The following is a 20,585-nucleotide window of genomic DNA, read 5'->3' as shown; positions in this document are numbered from 1 at the left end:
AGGGATATAGGGGTGGGGAGGAGGGATATAGGGGTGGGGAGGAGGGATATAGGGGTGGGTCTGGGGAGGAGGGATATAGGGGTGGGGGATAAGAGGTCACTACGTCGGTCGTTTGTATCTGTATGTTTTTGTATCGTTGATAAAATATCCAATAAAATCTCCTATAAAACAATATGAATCAGTCTTGTTGAGTGCTTCTACGAGAACAGTTGTTGACTGGACTTTAAAAGCAGCAGGGCTTTGAAGCCTCAGCTTTAATGGGCTCTGTACCATTTGGGACTCTGCGTTTTGTTCGGCGTTACTTCCTCTCAGTCACAAGAGATGTCATTTCCTCTCAGTCACAGAGATGTCATTTCCTCTCAGTCACAAGAGATGTCATTTCCTCTCAGTCACAAGAGATGTCATTTCCTCTCAGTCACAAGAGATGTCATTTCCTCTCAGTCACAAGAGATGTCATTTCCTCTCGGTCACAGAGATGTCATTTCCTCTCGGTCACAGAGATGTCATTTCCTCTCGGTCACAGAGATGTCATTTCCTCTCGGTCACAGAGATGTCATTTCCTCTCAGTCACAGAGATGTCATTTCCTCTCAGTCACAAGAGATGTAATTTCCTCTCAGTCACAGAGATGTAATTTCCTCTCAGTCACAGAGATGTCATTTCCTCTCGGTCACAGAGATGTAATTTCCTCTCGGTCACAGAGATGTCATTTCCTCTCAGTCACAAGAGATGTCATTTCCTCTCAGTCACAAGAGATGTCATTTCCTCTCAGTCACAGAGATGTCATTTCCTCTCAGTCACAGAGATGTCATTTCCTCTCAGTCACAAGAGATGTCATTTCCTCTCAGTCACAGAGATGTAATTTCCTCTCAGTCACAGAGATGTCATTTCCTCTCAGTCACAGAGATGTCAGGAGCCCAGGCGAGATGGGAGGTTGGGGGTGAGGATTACGTTCAGAAGGCACTAACTGGGAGGAAGCTAATGGAACCATGCTGGAGAGAGAGAGAGAGGCAGATCAGAGCCCCTAATGTCCCACTGGAGTCCCAGTCTCCACCAGCAGGGGGAGCTATTGGGGGGGGGTTGAGCCGATTAACTACTGAACAACGCAGGTATCCCATCCACCGTCTGGAGCGGGAGCCTTGGCGTCCAGCATTGGCTCTGAGGTGTGGGTGCCGTCCAGTGTGGTTTGAGATGAGGCCCCTACTCCCTCGCGAAGGGTCAGATCTCTGCCAGCGTGACCCGGAAGCAGTCCGCTGACCTCGCGATGGACAGGGTGAAGGTGTCCTCGTTGGAATAGTGGTCTATGATACTGTCATTCATGTTCACCAGGATCCTGAAAAAAATTACATTTAAAAAACATCTGTACAAGCATAGAGGAATGACTCGCCCTCTGTTGTTCTGGAATGACTCACCCTCTGTTGTTCTGGAATGACTCACCCTCTGTTGTTCTGGAACGACTCACCCTCTGTTGTTCTGGAATGACTCACCCTCTGTTGTTCTGGAACGACTCACCCTCTGTTGTTCTGGAACGACTCACCCTCTGTTGTTCTGGAATGACTCACCCTCGGTTGTTCTGGAATGACTCACCCTCTGTTGTTCTGGAATGACTCACCCTCTGTTGTTCTGGAACGACTCGCCCTCTGTTGTTCTGGAATGACTCACCCTCTGTTGTTCTGGTAGATCTTGGTATTCTCGCGGGGTACTCCATACTTCTCTGAGATCTGTGAAAACAGTTACAGAGGATGTCACGATACGTGGCCGGTTTTATTACAGTTATCCTGGTTTCCAGTGTATCAACACTGAACAGAAATATAAACACAACATGTAAAGTGTTGGTCTCATGTTTCATGAGCTGAAATAAAAGATCCCAGAAATGTCCCATACGCACAAAAAAGATCATTTCTCTCAAATTTTGTGCACAAATTTGTTTACATCCCTGTTAGTGAGTGTTTCTCCTTTGCCAAGATAATCCATCCACCTGACAGGTGTGGCATATTAAGAAGCTGATTAAACAGCATGATCATTACACAGGTGCACCTTGTGCTGGAGGCTCTAAAATGTGCAGTTTGTAAAATGTGCACACAACACGTCACAGGTGTGTCAAGTGTTGAGGGAGCGTGCGATTGGCATGCCGACTGCAGGAATGTCCACCAGACGTGTTGCCAGATAATTTAATGTACATTTCTCTACCATAAGCCGCCTCCAATGTCGTTTTAGAGAATTTGGCAGTACGTCCAACTGGCCTCACAAACCGCAGACCACGTGTATGGCGTCGTGTGGACGAGCGGTTTGCTGATGTCAACATTGTGAACAGAGTGGTGGCGGTGGAGTTATGGTATGGGCCCCATGGTGGAGGTGTATATGGTATGGGCCCCATGGTGGCGGTGGAGTTATGGTATGGGCCCCATGGTGGAGGTGGGGTTATGGTATGGACCAGGCGTAAGCTACGGACAACGAAATCAACTGCATTTTATCCGATGGCAATTTGAATACGCAGAGATACCGTGATGAGATCCTGAGGCCCCGTTGTCGTGCCGTTCATCCACCACCATCACCCCACACTTCAGCATGATAATGCACGGCCCCCATGTCACAAGGATCTGTACACAATTCCTGGAAGCTGAAAATGTCCCAGTTCTTCCATGGCCTGCATAGTCACCAGACATGTCACCCATTGAGCATGTTTGGGATGCTCTGGATGTTCCAGTTCCCGCCAATATCCAGCAACTTCGCACAGCCATTGAAGAGGAGTGGGACGACATTCCATAGACCACATCTCCCGGGTGGCGCAGTGGTCTAAGGCTGTGCCACTACAGATCCTGGTTCGAGTCCAGGCTCTGTCGCAGCCGGCCGTGACCGGGAGACCCATGGGGCGGCGCACAATTTGCCCGGCGTCGTCCGGGTTAGGGGCGGGTTTGTCCGGCAGGGATGTTCTTGTCCCACCGCGCTCTAGCGACTCCTGTGGCGGGCCGGGCGCAGTGCACGCTGACACCATCACCAGGTGTACGGTGTTTCCTCCGACACATTGGTGCGGCCGGCTTCCGGGTTAAGCGGGCAGCGTTGTGTCAAGAAGCAGTGCGGCTTGGTTGGGTCGTGTTTTCGGAGGACGCACTGCTCTCGACCTTCGCCTCTCCCGAGTCCGTACTGGAGTTGCAGCGATGGGACAAGACTGTAACTACCAATTGGATACCAGGACATATGGGAGAAAAATGAACAATAAAAACATTCCTCAGGCCCCAATCAACAGCCTGATCAACTCTATGCGAAGGAGATGTGTCGCGCCGCATGAGGCGAATGGTGGTCACACCAGATACTGACCGGTTTTCTGATCCACGCCCCCTACCTCATTATTAAGGTATCTCTGACCAACAGATTCATATCCTGTAATCCCAGTCATGTGAAATCCATAGATTACGGCCTAATTAATTAATTTCAATTGACTGATTTCCTGATATGAACTGTAACTCGGAAATATGTTTACTATTGTTGCGTGTTGCGATTATATTTTTTAGTTGTACTTACTGCTTCCAGCAAGGCCATCAGAGTGGGAGACTTCAACATCAGAGCATCAAACACCTCATCTGATTCCTTCCTCACATACAGCAGGACTGTAGACACGGGGAATAGAGAGGACGTATTATGGTCAATAAGGCTTGACACAGTTAGTTTGTTGATTTACAGAAAACCAATTCAGATGTCATTTGAGTAGGCTTGAAACAAACATGGACATTTTCTTTATTACAGGAGACGTGACTGATGTTCCCTGTAGAGAGGAGACGTGACTGATGTTCCCTGTAGAGAGGAGACGTGACTGATGTTCCCTGTAGAGAGGAGACGTGACTGATGTTCCCTGTAGAGAGGAGACGTGACTGATGTTCCCTGTAGAGAGGAGACGTGACTGATGTCCCCTGTAGAGAGGAGACGTGACTGATCCTCTCCTGTAGAGAGGAGACGTGACTGATGTTCCCTGCAGAGAGGAGACGTGACTGATGTTCCCTGTAGAGAGGAGACGTGACTGATGTTCCCTGCAGAGAGGAGACGTGACTGATGTTCCCTGTAGAGAGGAGACGTGACTGATGTTCCCTGTAGAGAGGAGACGTGACTGATGTTCCCTGCAGAGAGGAGACGTGACTGATGTTCCCTGCAGAGAGGAGACGTGACTGATGTTCCCTGCAGAGAGGAGACGTGACTGATGTTCCCTGTAGAGAGGAGACGTGACTGATGTTCCCTGTAGACAGGGAGACGTGACTGATGTTCCCTGTAGAGAGGAGACGTGACTGATGTTCCCTGTAGAGAGGAGACGTGACTGATGTTCCCTGTAGAGAGGAGACGTGACTGATGTTCCCTGTAGAGAGGAGACGTGACTGATGTTCCCTGTAGAGAGGAGACGTGACTGATGTTCCCTGTAGAGAGGAGACGTGACTGATGTTCCCTGTAGAGAGGAGACGTGACTGATGTTCCCTGTAGACAGGGAGACGTGACTGATGTTCCCTGTAGAGAGGAGACGTGACTGATGTTCCCTGCAGAGAGGAGACGTGACTGATGTTCCCTGTAGACAGGGAGACGTGACTGATGTTCCCTGTAGACAGGGAGACGTGACTGTCGTTATGACAACCACCCACCTCTCTTCCGGGTTTCTGGTTTGAAGTGTTTGGCAGGAGGAGGCGAACAGACGTGCTCCTCATCAGGCCGTGCCACCCTCTTCATCGCGACGCCCCTGAAACACAGGAAGACATCAACAGTGGGAACGAACAGCCAACAGGATAGGATAGGATAATAGGATCCCATTTAAGGGTTTTAAACAGCAGCCAAATCCAGCAGCTCTAACTCCTCATCAGTCCTTTAAACGCTGTAAATGCAGACCAACTAGTGAGAAATAGTCACAGCATTGAGGAGGATTTCATTACACGCTGTTTTAAATAGAGACCTACATCAGAACGTGGCCATTATGTCACCATGGAAACGTGGCCATTACGTCTCCATGGAAACACACGGCAGCTTATCGAAGCAGCCACTGGAATGTGTGGATTTGATATTCTTCCTACCCTCTCTATCCAACCCTCTCTCTACCCTCTCTCCTGCCCTCTCTCCTGCCCTCTCTCCGACCCTCTCTTCTACCCTCTCTATCCAACCCTCTCTCCTACCCTCTCTCCAACCCCTCTCTCCTACCCCTCTCTCCTACCCCCTCTCCTACCCTTCTCTCATACTCTCCTTTCTCCTACCCTCTCCAACCCTCTCTCCTACCCTCTCTCCTACCTTCTCTGCTACCCTCTCTGCTACACTTCTCTCCAACCCTCCTCACTACTACCCTTCTCTCCTACCCTCTCTCCTACCCTCCTCTCTCCTACCCTCTCCTACCCTCCCCTCTCCTACCCTTCTCTCCTACCTTCTCTCCTACCCTCTCTCCTACCCTCTCTACTACCCTCTCTACTACCCTCTCTCCTACCCTCTCTCCAACCCTCTCTCCTACCCTCTCTCCAACCCTCTCTCCTACCCTCTCTTCTGCCCTCTCTCCTACCCTCTCCTACCCTCCTCTCTCCTACCCTCTCTCATACCCTCTCTCCTGCCCTCTCTCCTACCCTCCTCTCTCCTACCCTCTCTCCAACCCTCTCTCCTGCCCTCTCTCCTACCCTCTCTCCTACCCTCCTCTCTCCTACCCTCTCCCCTACCCTCCTCTCTTCTACCCTCTCTCCTACCCTCCTCTCTCCAACCCTCCTCTCTCCTATCCTCCCCTCTCCTACCCTCCTCTCCCCTACCCTCCTCTCTTCTACCCTCTCTCCTACCCCTCTCTCCTACCCTCCTCTCTTCTACCCTCTCTCCAACCCTCTCTCCTACCCTCCTCTCTCCTACCCCCCCCTACCCTCCTCTCTTCTACCCTCTCTCCAACCCTCCTCTCTCCTGCCCTCTCTCCTACCCTCCTCTCTCCTACCCTCTCCTACCCTCCTCTCTCCTACCCTCTCTCCTACCCTCCTCTCTCCTACCCTCTCTCCTACCCTCCTCCTCTCTCCTACCCTCTCCCCTACCCTCCTCTCTCCTACCCTCCTCTCTCCTACCCTCCTCTCTCCTACCCTCCTCTCTCCTACCCTCCTCTCTCCTACCCTCTCTCCTACCCTCCTCTCTCCTACCCTCCTCTCTCCTACCCTCCTCTCTCCTACCCTCTCCTACCCTCCCCTCTCCTACCCTTCTCTCCTACCTTCTCTCCTACCCTCTCTCCTACCCTCTCTCCAACCCTCCTCTCTCCTACCCTCTCTCCTACCCTCTCTTCAACCTTCTCTCCTACATGAAATCTTATTAAAATGTGTTCGTGTACAACCCCAGGAAGACTACGACACCTGTTTTTAATATTTTCTGTCAAGCGAGCACTTAGATATGGTCATTTTAACCTTTTCATAAATTCATAGAGTGTTTGGGAATGACGTAGAGTAAGGTTTTGTGAATGTAGAGTGAGAAAGTGGTCGTGCGTTTGGACAATTAAGACACTGCAGTAAATAAACCTTAATAAAAATATCTGTCTCGTCCAGGACCGGAGTCTACTGCAGACCGGTGGTTCATAGCCAATCAGAGCTACAGTAGGTCTATATGCAAATTAGCCATATGCCACACAAGCCTGTCATCATTCACTATGAACTGGACTGTGTGTTTACAGGCAGTAGGACCTGCCATCATTCACTATGAACTGGACTGTGTGTTTACAGGCAGTAGGGCCTGTCATAATTCACTATGAACTGGACTGTGTTTACAGGCAGTAGGACCTGTCATCATTCACTATGAACTGGACTGTGTGTTTACAGGCAGTAGGACCTGCCATCATTCACTATGAACTGGACTGTGTGTTTACAGTAGGACCTGCCATCATTCACTATGAACTGGACTGTGTGTTTACAGGCAGTAGGACCTGTCATCATTCACTATGAACTGGACTGTGTGTTTACAGGCAGTAGGACCTGCCATCATTCACTATGAACTGGACTGTGTGTTTACAGGCAGTAGGACCTGCCATCATTCACTATGAACTGGACTGTGTGTTTACAGGCAGTAGGACCTGCCATCATTCACTATGAACTGGACTGTGTGTTTACAGGCAGTAGGACCTGCCATCATTCACTATGAACTGGACTGTGTGTTTACAGTAGGACCTGCCATCATTCACTATGAACTGGACTGTGTGTTTACAGTAGGACCTGTCATCATTCACTATGAACTGGACTGTGTTTACAGGCAGTAGGACCTGTTATCATTCACTATGAACTGGACTGTGTGTTTACAGGCAGTAGGACCTGCCATCATTCACTATGAACTGGACTGTGTGTTTACAGGCAGTAGGACCTGCCATCATTCACTATGAACTGGACTGTGTGTTTACAGGCAGTAGGGCCTGTCATAATTCACTATGAACTGGACTGTGTGTTTACAGGCAGTAGGGCCTGTCATAATTCACTATGAACTGGACTGTGTTTACAGGCAGTAGGACCTGCCATCATTCACTATGAACTGGACTGTGTTTACAGGCAGTAGGACCTGCCATCATTCACTATGAACTGGACTGTGTGTTTACAGGCAGTAGGACCTGCCATCATTCACTATGAACTGGACTGTGTGTTTACAGGCAGTAGGACCTGCCATCATTCACTATGAACTGGACTGTGTGTTTACAGGCAGTAGGACCTGCCATCATTCACTATGAACTGGACTGTGTTTACAGGCAGTAGGACCTGCCATCATTCACTATGAACTGGACTGTGTTTACAGGCAGTAGGACCTGTCATCATTCACTATGAACTGGACTGTGTGTTTACAGGCAGTAGGGCCTGCCATCATTCACTATGAACTGGACTGTGTGTTTACAGTAGAGTAGCCAGTCTTACTGTATGGTGTATTACAGTAGAGTAGCCAGTCTTACTGTATGGTGTATTATAGTAGAGTAGCAAGTCTTACTGTATGGTGTATTACAGTAGAGTAGCCAGCCTTACTGTATGGTGTATTACAGTAGAGTAGCAAGTCTTACTGTATGGTGTATTACAGTAGAGTAGTCAGCCTTACTGTATGGTGTATTACAGTAGAGTAGCAAGTCTTACTGTATGGTGTATTACAGTAGAGTAGCAAGTCTTACTGTATGGTGTATTACAGTAGAGTAGCCAGTCTTACTGTATGGTGTATTACAGTAGAGTAGCCAGTCTTACTGTATGGTGTATTACAGTAGAGTAGCCAGCCTTATAGTAGAGTAGCCAGTCTTACTGTATGGTGTATTACAGTAGAGTAGCCAGCCTTACTGTATGGTGTATTACAGTAGAGTAGCCAGCCTTACTGTATGGTGTATTACAGTAGAGTAGCCAGTCTTACTGTATGGTGTATTACAGTAGAGTAGCCAGCCTTACTGTATGGTGTATTACAGTAGAGTAGCCTGCCTTACTGTATGGTGTATTACAATAGAGTAGCCAGTCTTACTGTATGGTGTATTACAGTAGAGTAGCCAGCCTTACTGTATGGTGTATTACAGTAGAGTAGCCAGCCTTACTGTATGGTGTATTACAGTAGAGTAGCCAGTCTGCATGGTGTATTACAGTAGAGTAGCCAGTCTTACTGTATGGTGTATTACAGTAGAGTAGCCAGTCTTACTGTATGGTGTATTATAGTAGCCAGCCTTACTGTATGGTGTATTACAGTAGAGTAGCCAGTCTTACTGTATGGTGTATTATAGTAGCCAGTCTAACTGTATGGTGTATTACAGTAGAGTAGCCAGTCTTACTGTATGGTGTATTATAGTAGAGTAGCCAGTCTTACTGTATGGTGTATTACAGTAGAGTAGCCAGCCTTACTGTATGGTGTATTACAGTAGAGTAGCCAGTCTTACTGTATGGTGTATTACAGTAGAGTAGCCAGTCTTACTGTATGGTGTATTACAGTAGAGTAGCCAGCCTTACTGTATGGTGTATTATAGTAGAGTAGCCAGTCTTACTGTATGGTGTATTACTGTGGTATTCTGGGCGCAGTAACTGCAGTAGACTGTGGTATTCTGGACGCAGTAACTGCAGTAGACTGTGGTATTCTGGACGCAGTAACTGCAGTAAAACTGTGGTATTCTGGACGCAGTAACTGCAGTAGACTGTGGTATTCTGGACGCAGTAACTGCAGTAAAACTGTGGTATTCTGGACGCAGTAACTGCAGTAGACTGTGGTATTCTGGACGCAGTAACTGCAGTAGACTGTGGTATTCTGGACGCAGTAACTGCAGTAGACTGTGGTATTCTGGACGCAGTAACTGCAGTAGACTGTGGTATTCTGGACGCAGTAACTGCAGTAGACTGTGGTATTCTGGACGCAGTAACTGCAGTAGACCATGGTATTCTGGACGCAGTAACTGCAGTAGACTGGTATTCTGGACGCAGTAACTGCAGTAGACTGTGGTATTCTGGACGCAGTAACTGCAGTAAACTGTGGTATTCTGGATGCAGTAACTGCAGTAAAACTGTGGTATTCTGGACGCAGTAACTGCAGTAGACTGTGGTATTCTGGGCGCAGTAACTGCAGTCGACTGTGGTATTCTGGACGCAGTAACTGCAGTAGACCATGGTATTCTGGACGCAGTAACTGCAGTAGACTGGTATTCTGGACGCAGTAACTGCAGTAGACCATGGTATTCTGGAAGCAGTAACTACAGTAGACTGGTATTCTGGACGCAGTAACTGCAGTAGACTGTGGTGTTCTGGACGCAGTAACTGCAGTAGACTGTGGTATTCTGGACGCAGTAACTGCAGTAGACTGGTATTCTGGACGCAGTAACTGCAGTAGACTGTGGTGTTCTGGACGCAGTAACTGCAGTAGACTGTGGTATTCTGGACGCAGTAACTGCAGTAGACTGGTATTCTGGACGCAGTAACTGCAGTAGACTGTGGTGTTCTGGACGCAGTAACTGCAGTAGACTGGTATTCTGGACGCAGTAATTGCAGTAGACTGTGGTATTCTGGACGCAGTAACTGCAGTAGACTGTGGTATTCTGGACGCAGTAACTGCAGTAGACTGTGGTATTCTGGACGCAGTAACTGCAGTAGACTGGTATTCTGGACGCAGTAACTGCAGTAGAATGTGGTATTCTGGACGCAGTAACTGTAGTAGACTGTGGTATTCTGGACGCAGTAACTGCAGTCGACTGTGGTATTCTGGGCGCAGTAACTGCAGTAGACTGTGGTATTCTGGATGCAGTAACTGCAGTAAAACTGTGGTATTCTGGACGCAGTAACTGCAGTAGACTGTGGTATTCTGGACGCAGTAACTGCAGTAAACTGTGGTATTCTGGACGCAGTAACTGCAGTAGACCATGGTATTCTGGACGCAGTAACTGCAGTAGACTGGTATTCTGGACGCAGTAACTGCAGTAGACTGTGGTATTCTGGACGCAGTAACTGCAGTAGACTGTGGTATTCTGGACGCAGTAACTGCAGTAGACTGTGGTATTCTGGACGCAGTAACTGCAGTCGACTGTGGTATTCAGGCGCAGTAACTGCAGTAGACTGTGGTATTCTGGATGCAGTAACTGCAGTAAAACTGTGGTATTCTGGACGCAGTAACTGCAGTAGACTGTGGTATTCTGGACGCAGTAACTGCAGTCGACTGTGGTATTCAGGGCGCAGTAACTGCAGTAGACTGTGGTATTCTGGATGCAGTAACTGCAGTAAAACTGTGGTATTCTGGACGCAGTAACTGCAGTAGACTGTGGTATTCTGGACGCAGTAACTGCAGTAGACTGTGGTATTCTGGATGCAGTAACTGCAGTAGACTGGTATTCTGGACGCAGTAACTGCAGTAAACTGTGGTATTCTGGACGCAGTAACTGCAGTCGACTGTGGTATTCTGGGCGCAGTAACTGCAGTAAACTGTGGTATTCTGGACGCAGTAATTGCAGTAGACTGTGGTATTCTGGACGCAGTAATTGCAGTAGACTGTGGTATTCTGGATGCAGTAACTGCAGTAGACTGTGGTATTCTGGACGCAGTAATTGCAGTAGACTGTGGTATTCTGGATGCAGTAACTGCAGTAGACTGGTATTCTGGACGTAGTAACTGCAGTAGACTGTGGTATTCTGGACGCAGTAACTGCAGTAGACTGTGGTATTCTGGACGCAGTAACTGCAGTAAACTGTGGTATTCTGGACGCAGTAATTGCAGTAGACTGGTATTCTGGACGCAGTAACTGCAGTAAACTGTGGTATTCTGGACGCAGTATTTGCAGTGTTCTACAGTTGAACTGCACTGTAACTGCAACCTTTTTTCGTAAGGGTGAAGTTGAATTCACCTGCACTTACCCTTCCCTCCCCATCTATCCACTTACCCTTCCCTCTCCATCTATACAGCTACACTTACCCTTCCCTCTCCATCTATACAGCTACACTTACCCTTCCCTCCCCATCTATACAGCTACACTTACCCTTCCCTCTCCATCTATACAGCTACACTTACCCTTCCCTCTCCATCTATACAGCTACACTTACCCTTCTCTCCCCATCTATACAGCTACACTTACCCTTCCCTCCCCATCTATACAGCTACACTTACCCTTCCCTCCCCATCTATACAGCTACACTTACCCTTCCCTCCCCATCTATACAGCTACACTTACCCTTCCCTCTCCATCTATACAGCTACACTTACCCTTCCCTCTCCATCTATACAGCTACACTTACCCTTCCCTCTCCATCTATACAGCTACACTTACCCTTCCCTCCCCATCTATACAGCTACACTTACCCTTCCCTCTCCATCTATACAGCTACACTTACCCTTCCCTCCCCATCTATACAGCTACACTTACCCTTCCCTCTCCATCTATACAGCTACACTTACCCTTCCCTCTCCATCTATACAGCTACACTTACCCTTCCCTCTATTAGAACTATACAGCTACACTTACCCTTCCCTCTCCATCTATACAGCTACACTTACCCTTCCCTCTCTATTAGAACTATACAGCTACACTTACCCTTCCCTCCCCATCTATACAGCTACACTTACCCTTCCCTCTCCATCTATACAGCTACACTTACCCTTCCCTCTCCATCTATACAGCTACACTTACCCTTCCCTCTCCATCTATACAGCTACACTTACCCTTCCCTCCCCATCTATACAGCTACACTTACCCTTCCCTCCCCATCTATACAGCTACACTTACCCTTCCCTCTCCATCTATACAGCTACACTTACCCTTCCCTCTCCATCTATACAGCTACACTTACCCTTCTCTCTCCATCTATACAGCTACACTTACCCTTCCCTCTCCATCTATACAGCTACACTTACCCTTCCCTCTCCATCTAAACAGCTACACTTACCCTTCCCTCTCCATCTATACAGCTACACTTACCCTTCCCTCTCCATCTATACAGCTACACTTACCCTCTCCCATCTATACAGCTACACTTACCCTTCCCTCTCCATCTATACAGCTACACTTACCCTTCCCTCTCCATCTATACAGCTACACTTACCCTTCCCTCTCCATCTATACAGCTACACTTACCCTTCCCTCTCCATCTATACAGCTACACTTACCCTTCCCTCTCCATCTATACAGCTACACTTACCCTTCCCTCTCCATCTATACAGCTACACTTACCCTTCCCTCTCCATCTATACAGCTACACTTACCCTTCCCTCTCCATCTATACAGCTACACTTACCCTTCCCTCCACCATCTATACAGCTACACTTACCCTTCCCTCTCCATCTATACAGCTACACTTACCCTTCCCTCTCCATCTATACAGCTACACTTACCCTTCCCTCTCCATCTATACAGCTACACTTACCCTTCCCTCTCCATCTAAACAGCTACACTTACCCTTCCCTCTCCATCTATACAGCTACACTTACCCTTCCCTCTCCATCTATACAGCTACACTTACCCTTCCCTCCCCATCTATACAGCTACACTTACCCTTCCCTCTCCATCTATACAGCTACACTTACCCTTCCCTCTCCATCTATACAGCTACACTTACCCTTCCCTCTCCATCTATACAGCTACACTTACCCTTCCCTCCACCATCTATACAGCTACACTTACCCTTCCCTCTCCATCTATACAGCTACACTTACCCTTCCCTCTCCATTTAAACAGCTACACTTACCCTTCCCTCTCCATCTATACAGCTACACTTACCCTTCCCTCTCCATCTATACAGCTACACTTACCCTTCCCTCCCCATCTATACAGCTACACTTACCCTTCCCATCTATACAGCTACACTTACCCTTCCCTCTCCATCTATACAGCTACACTTACCCTTCCCTCTCCATCTATACAGCTACACTTACCCTTCCCTCTCCATCTATACAGCTACACTTACCCTTCTCTCTCCATCTATACAGCTACACTTACCCTTCCCTCCACCATCTATACAGCTACACTTACCCTTCCCTCCCCATCTATACAGCTACACTTACCCTTCCCTCTCTATCTATACAGCTACACTTACCCTTCCCTCTCCATCTATACAGCTACACTTACCCTTCCCTCTCCATCTATACAGCTACACTTACCCTTCCCTCCCCATCTATACAGCTACACTTACCCTTCCCTCTCCATCTATACAGCTACACTTACCCTTCCCTCTCCATCTATACAGCTACACTTACCCTTCCCTCCCCATCTATACAGCTACACTTACCCTTCCCTCTATTCTATACAGCTACACTTACCCTTCCCTCTCCATCTATACAGCTACACTTACCCTTCCCTCTCCATCTATACAGCTACACTTACCCTTCCCTCTCCATCTATACAGCTACACTTACCCTTCCCTCTCCATCTATACAGCTACACTTACCCTTCCCTCCCCATCTATACAGCTACACTTACCCTTCCCTCTATTAGAACTATACAGCTACACTTACCCTTCCCTCTCCATCTATACAGCTACACTTACCCTTCCCTCTCCATCTATACAGCTACACTTACCCTTCCCTCTCCATCTATACAGCTACACTTACCCTTCCCTCTCCATCTATACAGCTACACTTACCCTTCCCTCTCTATTAGAACTATACAGCTACACTTACCCTTCCCTCTCCATCTATACAGCTACACTTACCCTTCCCTGTCCATCTATACAGCTACACTTACCCTTCCCTCTCCATCTATACAGCTACACTTACCCTTCCCATCTATACAGCTACACTTACCCTCCCCATCTATACAGCTACACTTACCCTTCCCTCTCCATCTATACAGCTACACTTACCCTTCCCTCCCCATCTATACAGCTACACTTACCCTTCCCTCTCCATCTATACAGCTACACTTACCCTTCCCTCCCCATCTATACAGCTACACTTACCCTTCCCTCTCCATCTATACAGCTACACTTACCCTTCCCTCCCCATCTATACAGCTACACTTACCCTTCCCTCCACCATCTATACAGCTACACTTACCCTTCCCTCTCTATTAGAACTATACAGCTACACTTACCCTTCCCTCCCCATCTATACAGCTACACTTACCCTTCCCTCCCCATCTATACAGCTACACTTACCCTTCCCTCTCCATCTATACAGCTACACTTACCCTTCCCTCTCCATCTATACAGCTACACTTACCCTTCCCTCTCCATCTATACAGCTACACTTACCCTTCCCTCTCCATCTATACAGCTACACTTACCCTTCCCTCTCCATCTATACAGCTACACTTACCCTTCCCTCTCCATCTATACAGCTACACTTACCCTTCCCATCTATACAGCTACACTTACCCTTCCCTCTCCATCTATACAGCTACACTTACCCTTCCCTCTCCATCTATACAGCTACACTTACCCTTCCCTCTCCATCTATACAGCTACACTTACCCTTCCCTCCCCATCTATACAGCTACACTTACCCTTCCCTCTCCATCTATACAGCTACACTTACCCTTCCCTCTCCATCTATACAGCTACACTTACCCTTCCCTCTCCATCTATACAGCTACACTTACCCTTCCCTTCCATCTATACAGCTACACTTACCCTTCCCTCTCCATCTATACAGCTACACTTACCCTTCCCTCTCCATCTATACAGCTACACTTACCCTTCCCTCTCCATCTATACAGCTACACTTACCCTTCCCTCTCCATCTATACAGCTACACTTACCCTTCCCTCTCTATTAGAACTATACAGCTACACTTACCCTTCCCTCTCCATCTCCTCTGTGTTGAAGGCAAAGACCTAGGGGTGGACAACACAGACAGACAGATGAATCACAAGGCAAAGACCTAGGGGTGGACAACACAGACAGACAGATGAATCACAAGGCAAAGACCTAGGGGTGGACAACACAGACAGACAGATGAATCACAAGGCAAAGAGACCTAGAGGTGGACAACACAGACAGACAGATGAATCACAAGGCAAAGACCTAGGGGTGGACAACACAGACAGACAGATGAATCACAAGGCAAAGAGACCTAGGGGTGGACAACACAGACAGACAGATGAATCACAAGGCAAAGACCTAGGGGTGGACAACACAGACAGACAGATGAATCACAAGGCAAAGACCTAGGGGTGGACAACACAGACAGACAGATGAATCACAAGGCAAAGACCTAGGGGTGGACAACACAGACAGACAGATGAATCACAAGCCAAAGACCTAGGGGTGGACAACACAGACAGACAGATGAATCACAAGGCAAAGAGACCTAGGGGTGGACAACACAGACAGACAGATGGATCACAGGGCAAAGACCTAGAGGTGGACAACACAGACAGACAGATGAATCACGCTGTAAGATTGTATCTAAGATAATCACTTTCATTACCAAATGATAGAGATATTCTGGATCATTCTGGTCATTATTGACTCATGCATTTGTCTGTGTGTCACGGTGGCTGGTTTAACCGTTGTCTCCAAAAGTGTCTCTCACCTGTCCAGTCCTCTGCAGGTGCCCGAAGTTGACGTCTGGGATGAACAGGACAGGCTGGGTGTCCAGGTCAGAGAGGGACTTGAAAAACATTGTATCTGACTTCCTGTCCAACGCTGCCAGGCTCCCAGCCGTCCCTGGAACACGGGAGAGAAACAACATGCAAGGTTACTCGCGGTTAGTCTACATAGAACAACAACAAACCATCGGCACACCTACTGTCACAGGTACACAGGTGCGTAGGTTGTCACGCCCTGACCTGAGAGAGCCTTTTTTAATGTCTCTATTTAGGTTTGGTCAGGGTGTGATTTGGGTGGGCATTCTATGTCCTTTTTTTTTTCTATGTTTTTCGTATTTCTTTGTTTTGGCCTGGTATGGCTCTCAATCAGGGACAGCTGTACATCGTTGTCGCTGATTGGGAGCCATACTTAGGCAGCCTGTTTTCCTTCGGGTTTTTGTGGGTAGTTATTTCTGTTTAGTGTTTTGCACCTGACGGAACTGTTGGTCGTTTTGTAATTTTGGCTAAAAGCGTTCTCAGTAAATACATTTCATGATGAGCACTAACCACGCTGCATCTTGGTCCCCTCTTTCAGACGATCGTTAGTTACACAGGTACACAGGTGAGTAGGAAAAACAAATCATAAACTGAAGTCTGACGTCCAGTTGATTCAGATCCATGCAACCATCATCCACCTTCCCTGCCTGCACCAGTCTGAATGTCCCGGTTGATTCAGATCCATGCAACCATCATCCACCTTCCCTGCCTGCACCAGTCTGAATGTCCCGGTTGTCGTATGGATTAGACCAAAAACGAAACAGTCCTGTCAGGTGCAACTGCCACGTCCTGACCAGTATTAGGGATTATTTGTTATGGTAGTTTGGTCAGGACGTGGCAGAGGGTATTTTGTTTATGTGGTTCGGGGTAGTGGTTTAGTTAGTTCCGGGTTATGTTCTGTGTTAGTATTTCTATGTTCTTTCTGGTTAGTTGTATATCTATGTCTAGTAAATTGGGGGTTGGACTCTCAATTGGAGGCAGTTGTTTTCTCGTTGCCTCTGATTGGGAGTCCTATATATGGGTATGTGTTTGGTTTAGTGTTGGTGGGAGATTGTTTCTTGTTTTTTGCTGTGTGTTGCCTGACAAGACTGTCTAGTTCGTTTGTGTTTTTTTGTATACGTGTTTATTTTGGTTTTTCCTTCTTTGTCCGTAATAAAGAAGATGAGTGTACACTTCCCTGCTGCATTTTGGTCCTCTCCTTACGACAACCGTGACAGCAACAAACACTAAACGAGGAATAACTACCCACAAAATCCCATAGAAAAAAAACACCCCTCTTAAATAGGACCTTCAATTAGAGGCAACGAGGAGCAGCTGCTTCCAATTGAAGGTCCAACCCAATAAAACACCACATAGAAATAGACATACTAGAACTAACATAGAAATAAACTAACATAGAACATAGCCCGACAAACCCCGAAACATTCTAAACAAACACCCCCTGCCACGTCCTGACCAAACTACAATAACAAATAACCCCTTATACTGGTCAGGACGTGACACTGAACCCCTAATCATAGCTTCCTGTTGAATCCAGACAGGAACTCTCGTTACCGCAGGAGAACTTCAGGAGGTTAATAGCAACCGGTATGTTCTTTACCATTATCTCCATGGAAACTACTTATCTGACCTTTGGGCTTCATCCGGATCTGCTTCCTCTCCTCGCCACGGATTTTCCTTTCTGCTCCCTGTGGAATGGACGGGATGATTAATACCAGGGATTAGGAGGAGAGATGGAAACCTGGAATGGATGGGATGATTAATACCAGGGATTAGGAGGAGAGATGGAATGGATGGGATGATTAACACCAGGGATTAGGAGGAGAGATGGAAACCTGGAATGGAAGGGATGATTAATACCAGGGATTAGGAGGAGAGATGGAAACATGGAATGGATGGGATGATTAATACCAGGGATTAGGAGGAGAGATGGAAACATGTAATGGACGGGATGATTAATACCAGGGATTAGGAGGAGAGATGGAAACATGGAATGGATGGGATGATTAACACCAGGGATTAGGAGGAGAGATGGAAACATGGAATGGATGGGATGATTAATACCAGGGATTAGGAGGAGAGATGGTAACATGGAATGGATGGGATGATTAACACCAGGGATTGGGAGGAGAGATGGAATGGATGGGATGATTAATACCAGGGATTAGGAGGAGAGATGGAAACATGGAATGGATGGGATGATTAATACCAGTCCACCCCACCTCCCATCTCCCCAGCCCACCACCAGTCCACCCCACCTCCCATCTCCCCAGTCCACCTCCAGTCCAGCCCACCTCCCCAGCCCACCCCACCTCCCATCTCCCCAGTCCACCCCCAGTCCAGCCAACCCCAGTCCACCTCCCATCTCCCCAGCCCACCCCCAGTCCAGCCAACCCCCAGTCCACCTCCCATCTCCCCAGTCCACCCTCCCATCTCCCACAGCCCACCACCAGTCCAGCCCACCTCCCATCTCCCAGCCCACCCCCAGTCCAGCCCACCCTACATCCCATTTCCCCAGTCCAGCCCACCTGTATTTTTGACAACTTTTAATTTTACTTCCCTACATTCTTAAAGAAAATAATGTACTTTTTACTCCATACATTTTCCCTGACACCTAAAAGTACTCGTTACATTTTGAATTCTTAGCAGGACAGAAAAATTTGCCAATTCACACATTTTTTTATTTTGATACAGTATATTTAAAAACCAAATAGTTTTAGAGAGCCTTCCGTGGAGGGGTTTAGGGTTAAAGGTCAAAGAGAGAGAGACTCGCCTTGTCACAGAAGACCTTGATCTCAGAGAAGGCTCTGTGTGTGGGTGTGTTGCAGCGATGGTTATAGCTGTAAGTGTCTATCTGGATCCTCAGAGGCATGCCTTTCACCCCCTTCTGGCAGGAGAAGTCTGTACTCAGACAGTTCACTGTGATGAATACCTGGTCGAGAGAAGAGAGAGTACAGGTTACATCTATATGAAATAGGGCTAGCACCATTACCGTACAACCCACGGTTATGAAAACAGACTGTCGTGAAAATAATAATACAAATAAACATCATGAAGAAAACTTCCGGGGAATTCGTACGGTTTAAATCTGTTTCTGCGATAACAACGTTGTCAGAATAATGTTGTATCCTAATGATAATAATTAACAAATCGATAAGCTTCGACTAATCGCCCAAAGGTTTGTAAGACTCTAGGTTTAATAATAATTAGTCAAAGACTCAGCTTTCTGCAAAAGGTTCTGTACAGTTTATTCACGAGAACGTTCTGAAGTCCATTACATTTTAGTCATTTAGCAGACGCTCTTATCCAGAGCGACTTACAGTAGTGAATGCATACATTTCATTTCATGCATTTTTTGTTGTTGTACTGGCCCCCTGTTGGAATCGAACCCACAACCCTGGCGTTGCAAACACCATGCTCTACCAACTGAGCCACAGGGAAGACGACATTACACAAAGACATTCATTTTATTACTCACTCCCCGCTTACGCACATACCTCCACACGAACAGTAGGTGAGTTGTATCCCTTCTCCAGAGTTCTCACCACTGTTTATCGCTACCCAGCGCTGTCCGTTCCATTTCCCCCCGAGATTAGAGGAAACTTGAAAAGGACTCCCTGTCCTATCATATGTTTCTCAGAGTTCTAGCCAGGTCGGGTCAAACACAGTTGAATTGTTCTCGGTATTTTCTTAGACACACACACACACACACACACACACACACACATTTCTATCCCTCACATCTCTACCAAACCTTATTGGACTTACGTTTAGTACTTTAATTATTCATTATACATGCTACATAAACTAATAATCACTAATAGTTTGGTTTCAGGGTGGAATAATTTAATCATTACCTTTAAACATATATATTCCCTTATCACCAACAGGGAGCGGATAATAGCCTGTCTGTAGGCCTGTTTCTGACAGACCAACAGGAAGTGGATAATGGCCTGTTTCTGACAGACCAACAGGAAGCGGATAATGGCCTGTTTGACAGACCAACAGGAAGCGGATAATGGCCTGTTTCTGACAGACCAACAGGAAGCGGATAATGGCCTGTTTCTGACAGACCAACAGGAAGTGGATAATGGCCTGTTTCTGACAGACCAACAGGAAGCGGATAATGGCCTGTTTCTGACAGACCAACAGGAAGAGGATAATGGCCTGTTTCTGACAGACCAACAGGGTGCGGATAATGGCCTGTTTCTGACAGACCAACAGGAAGTGGATAATGGCCTGTTTCTGACAGACCAACAGGAAGTGGATAATGGCCTGTTTCTGACAGACCAACAGGGAGCGGATAATGGCCTGTTTCTGACAGACCAACAGGGAGCGGGATAATGGCCTGTTTCTGACAGACCAACAGGAAGCGGGATAATGGCCTGTTTGACAGACCAACAGGAAGCGAGATAATGGCCTGTTTCTGACAGACCAACAGGAAGCGAGATAATGGCCTGTCTGTAGGCCTGTTTCTGACAGACCAACAGGAAGTGGATAATGGCCTGTTTCTGACAGACCAACAGGCCATTATCCTTGTTCAAGTACTGCACATCTAGATTTGAATATACTGTACAAGAGGGGTTTAATAAATGCATTCTACGGAAGATAATGGTATAGGAAACCT

The 20,585-nt window shown here is 47.3% G+C and overlaps 1 protein-coding gene across 1 annotated transcript; it reads right to left on the bottom strand.

The window, feature by feature from the left end:
• Positions 1-114: 114 nt before the first annotated feature.
• Positions 115-19,152, bottom strand: LOC106593091 (grainyhead-like protein 2 homolog). The gene is made up of 8 exons (XM_045713041.1): positions 18,732-19,152; positions 17,589-17,646; positions 15,907-16,040; positions 15,168-15,205; positions 4,621-4,715; positions 3,521-3,606; positions 1,661-1,719; positions 115-1,331 (listed from the first exon to the last, which is right to left on the bottom strand). The coding sequence occupies exons 1-8, from the start codon at positions 18,945-18,947 to the stop codon at positions 1,217-1,219; spliced, it is 801 nt and encodes a 266-aa protein (XP_045568997.1). The 5' UTR covers positions 18,948-19,152; the 3' UTR covers positions 115-1,216.
• Between the last annotated feature and the right edge of the window lie 1,433 nt (positions 19,153-20,585).

The sequence above is a fragment of the Salmo salar genome, unplaced genomic scaffold, assembly GCF_905237065.1.
Source record: "Salmo salar unplaced genomic scaffold, Ssal_v3.1, whole genome shotgun sequence".
Taxonomy (NCBI): Eukaryota; Metazoa; Chordata; class Actinopteri; order Salmoniformes; family Salmonidae; genus Salmo; species Salmo salar.
The sequence above is the reverse complement of the archived record's forward strand: the minus strand, read 5'-3'. Positions and strand labels throughout refer to the sequence as shown.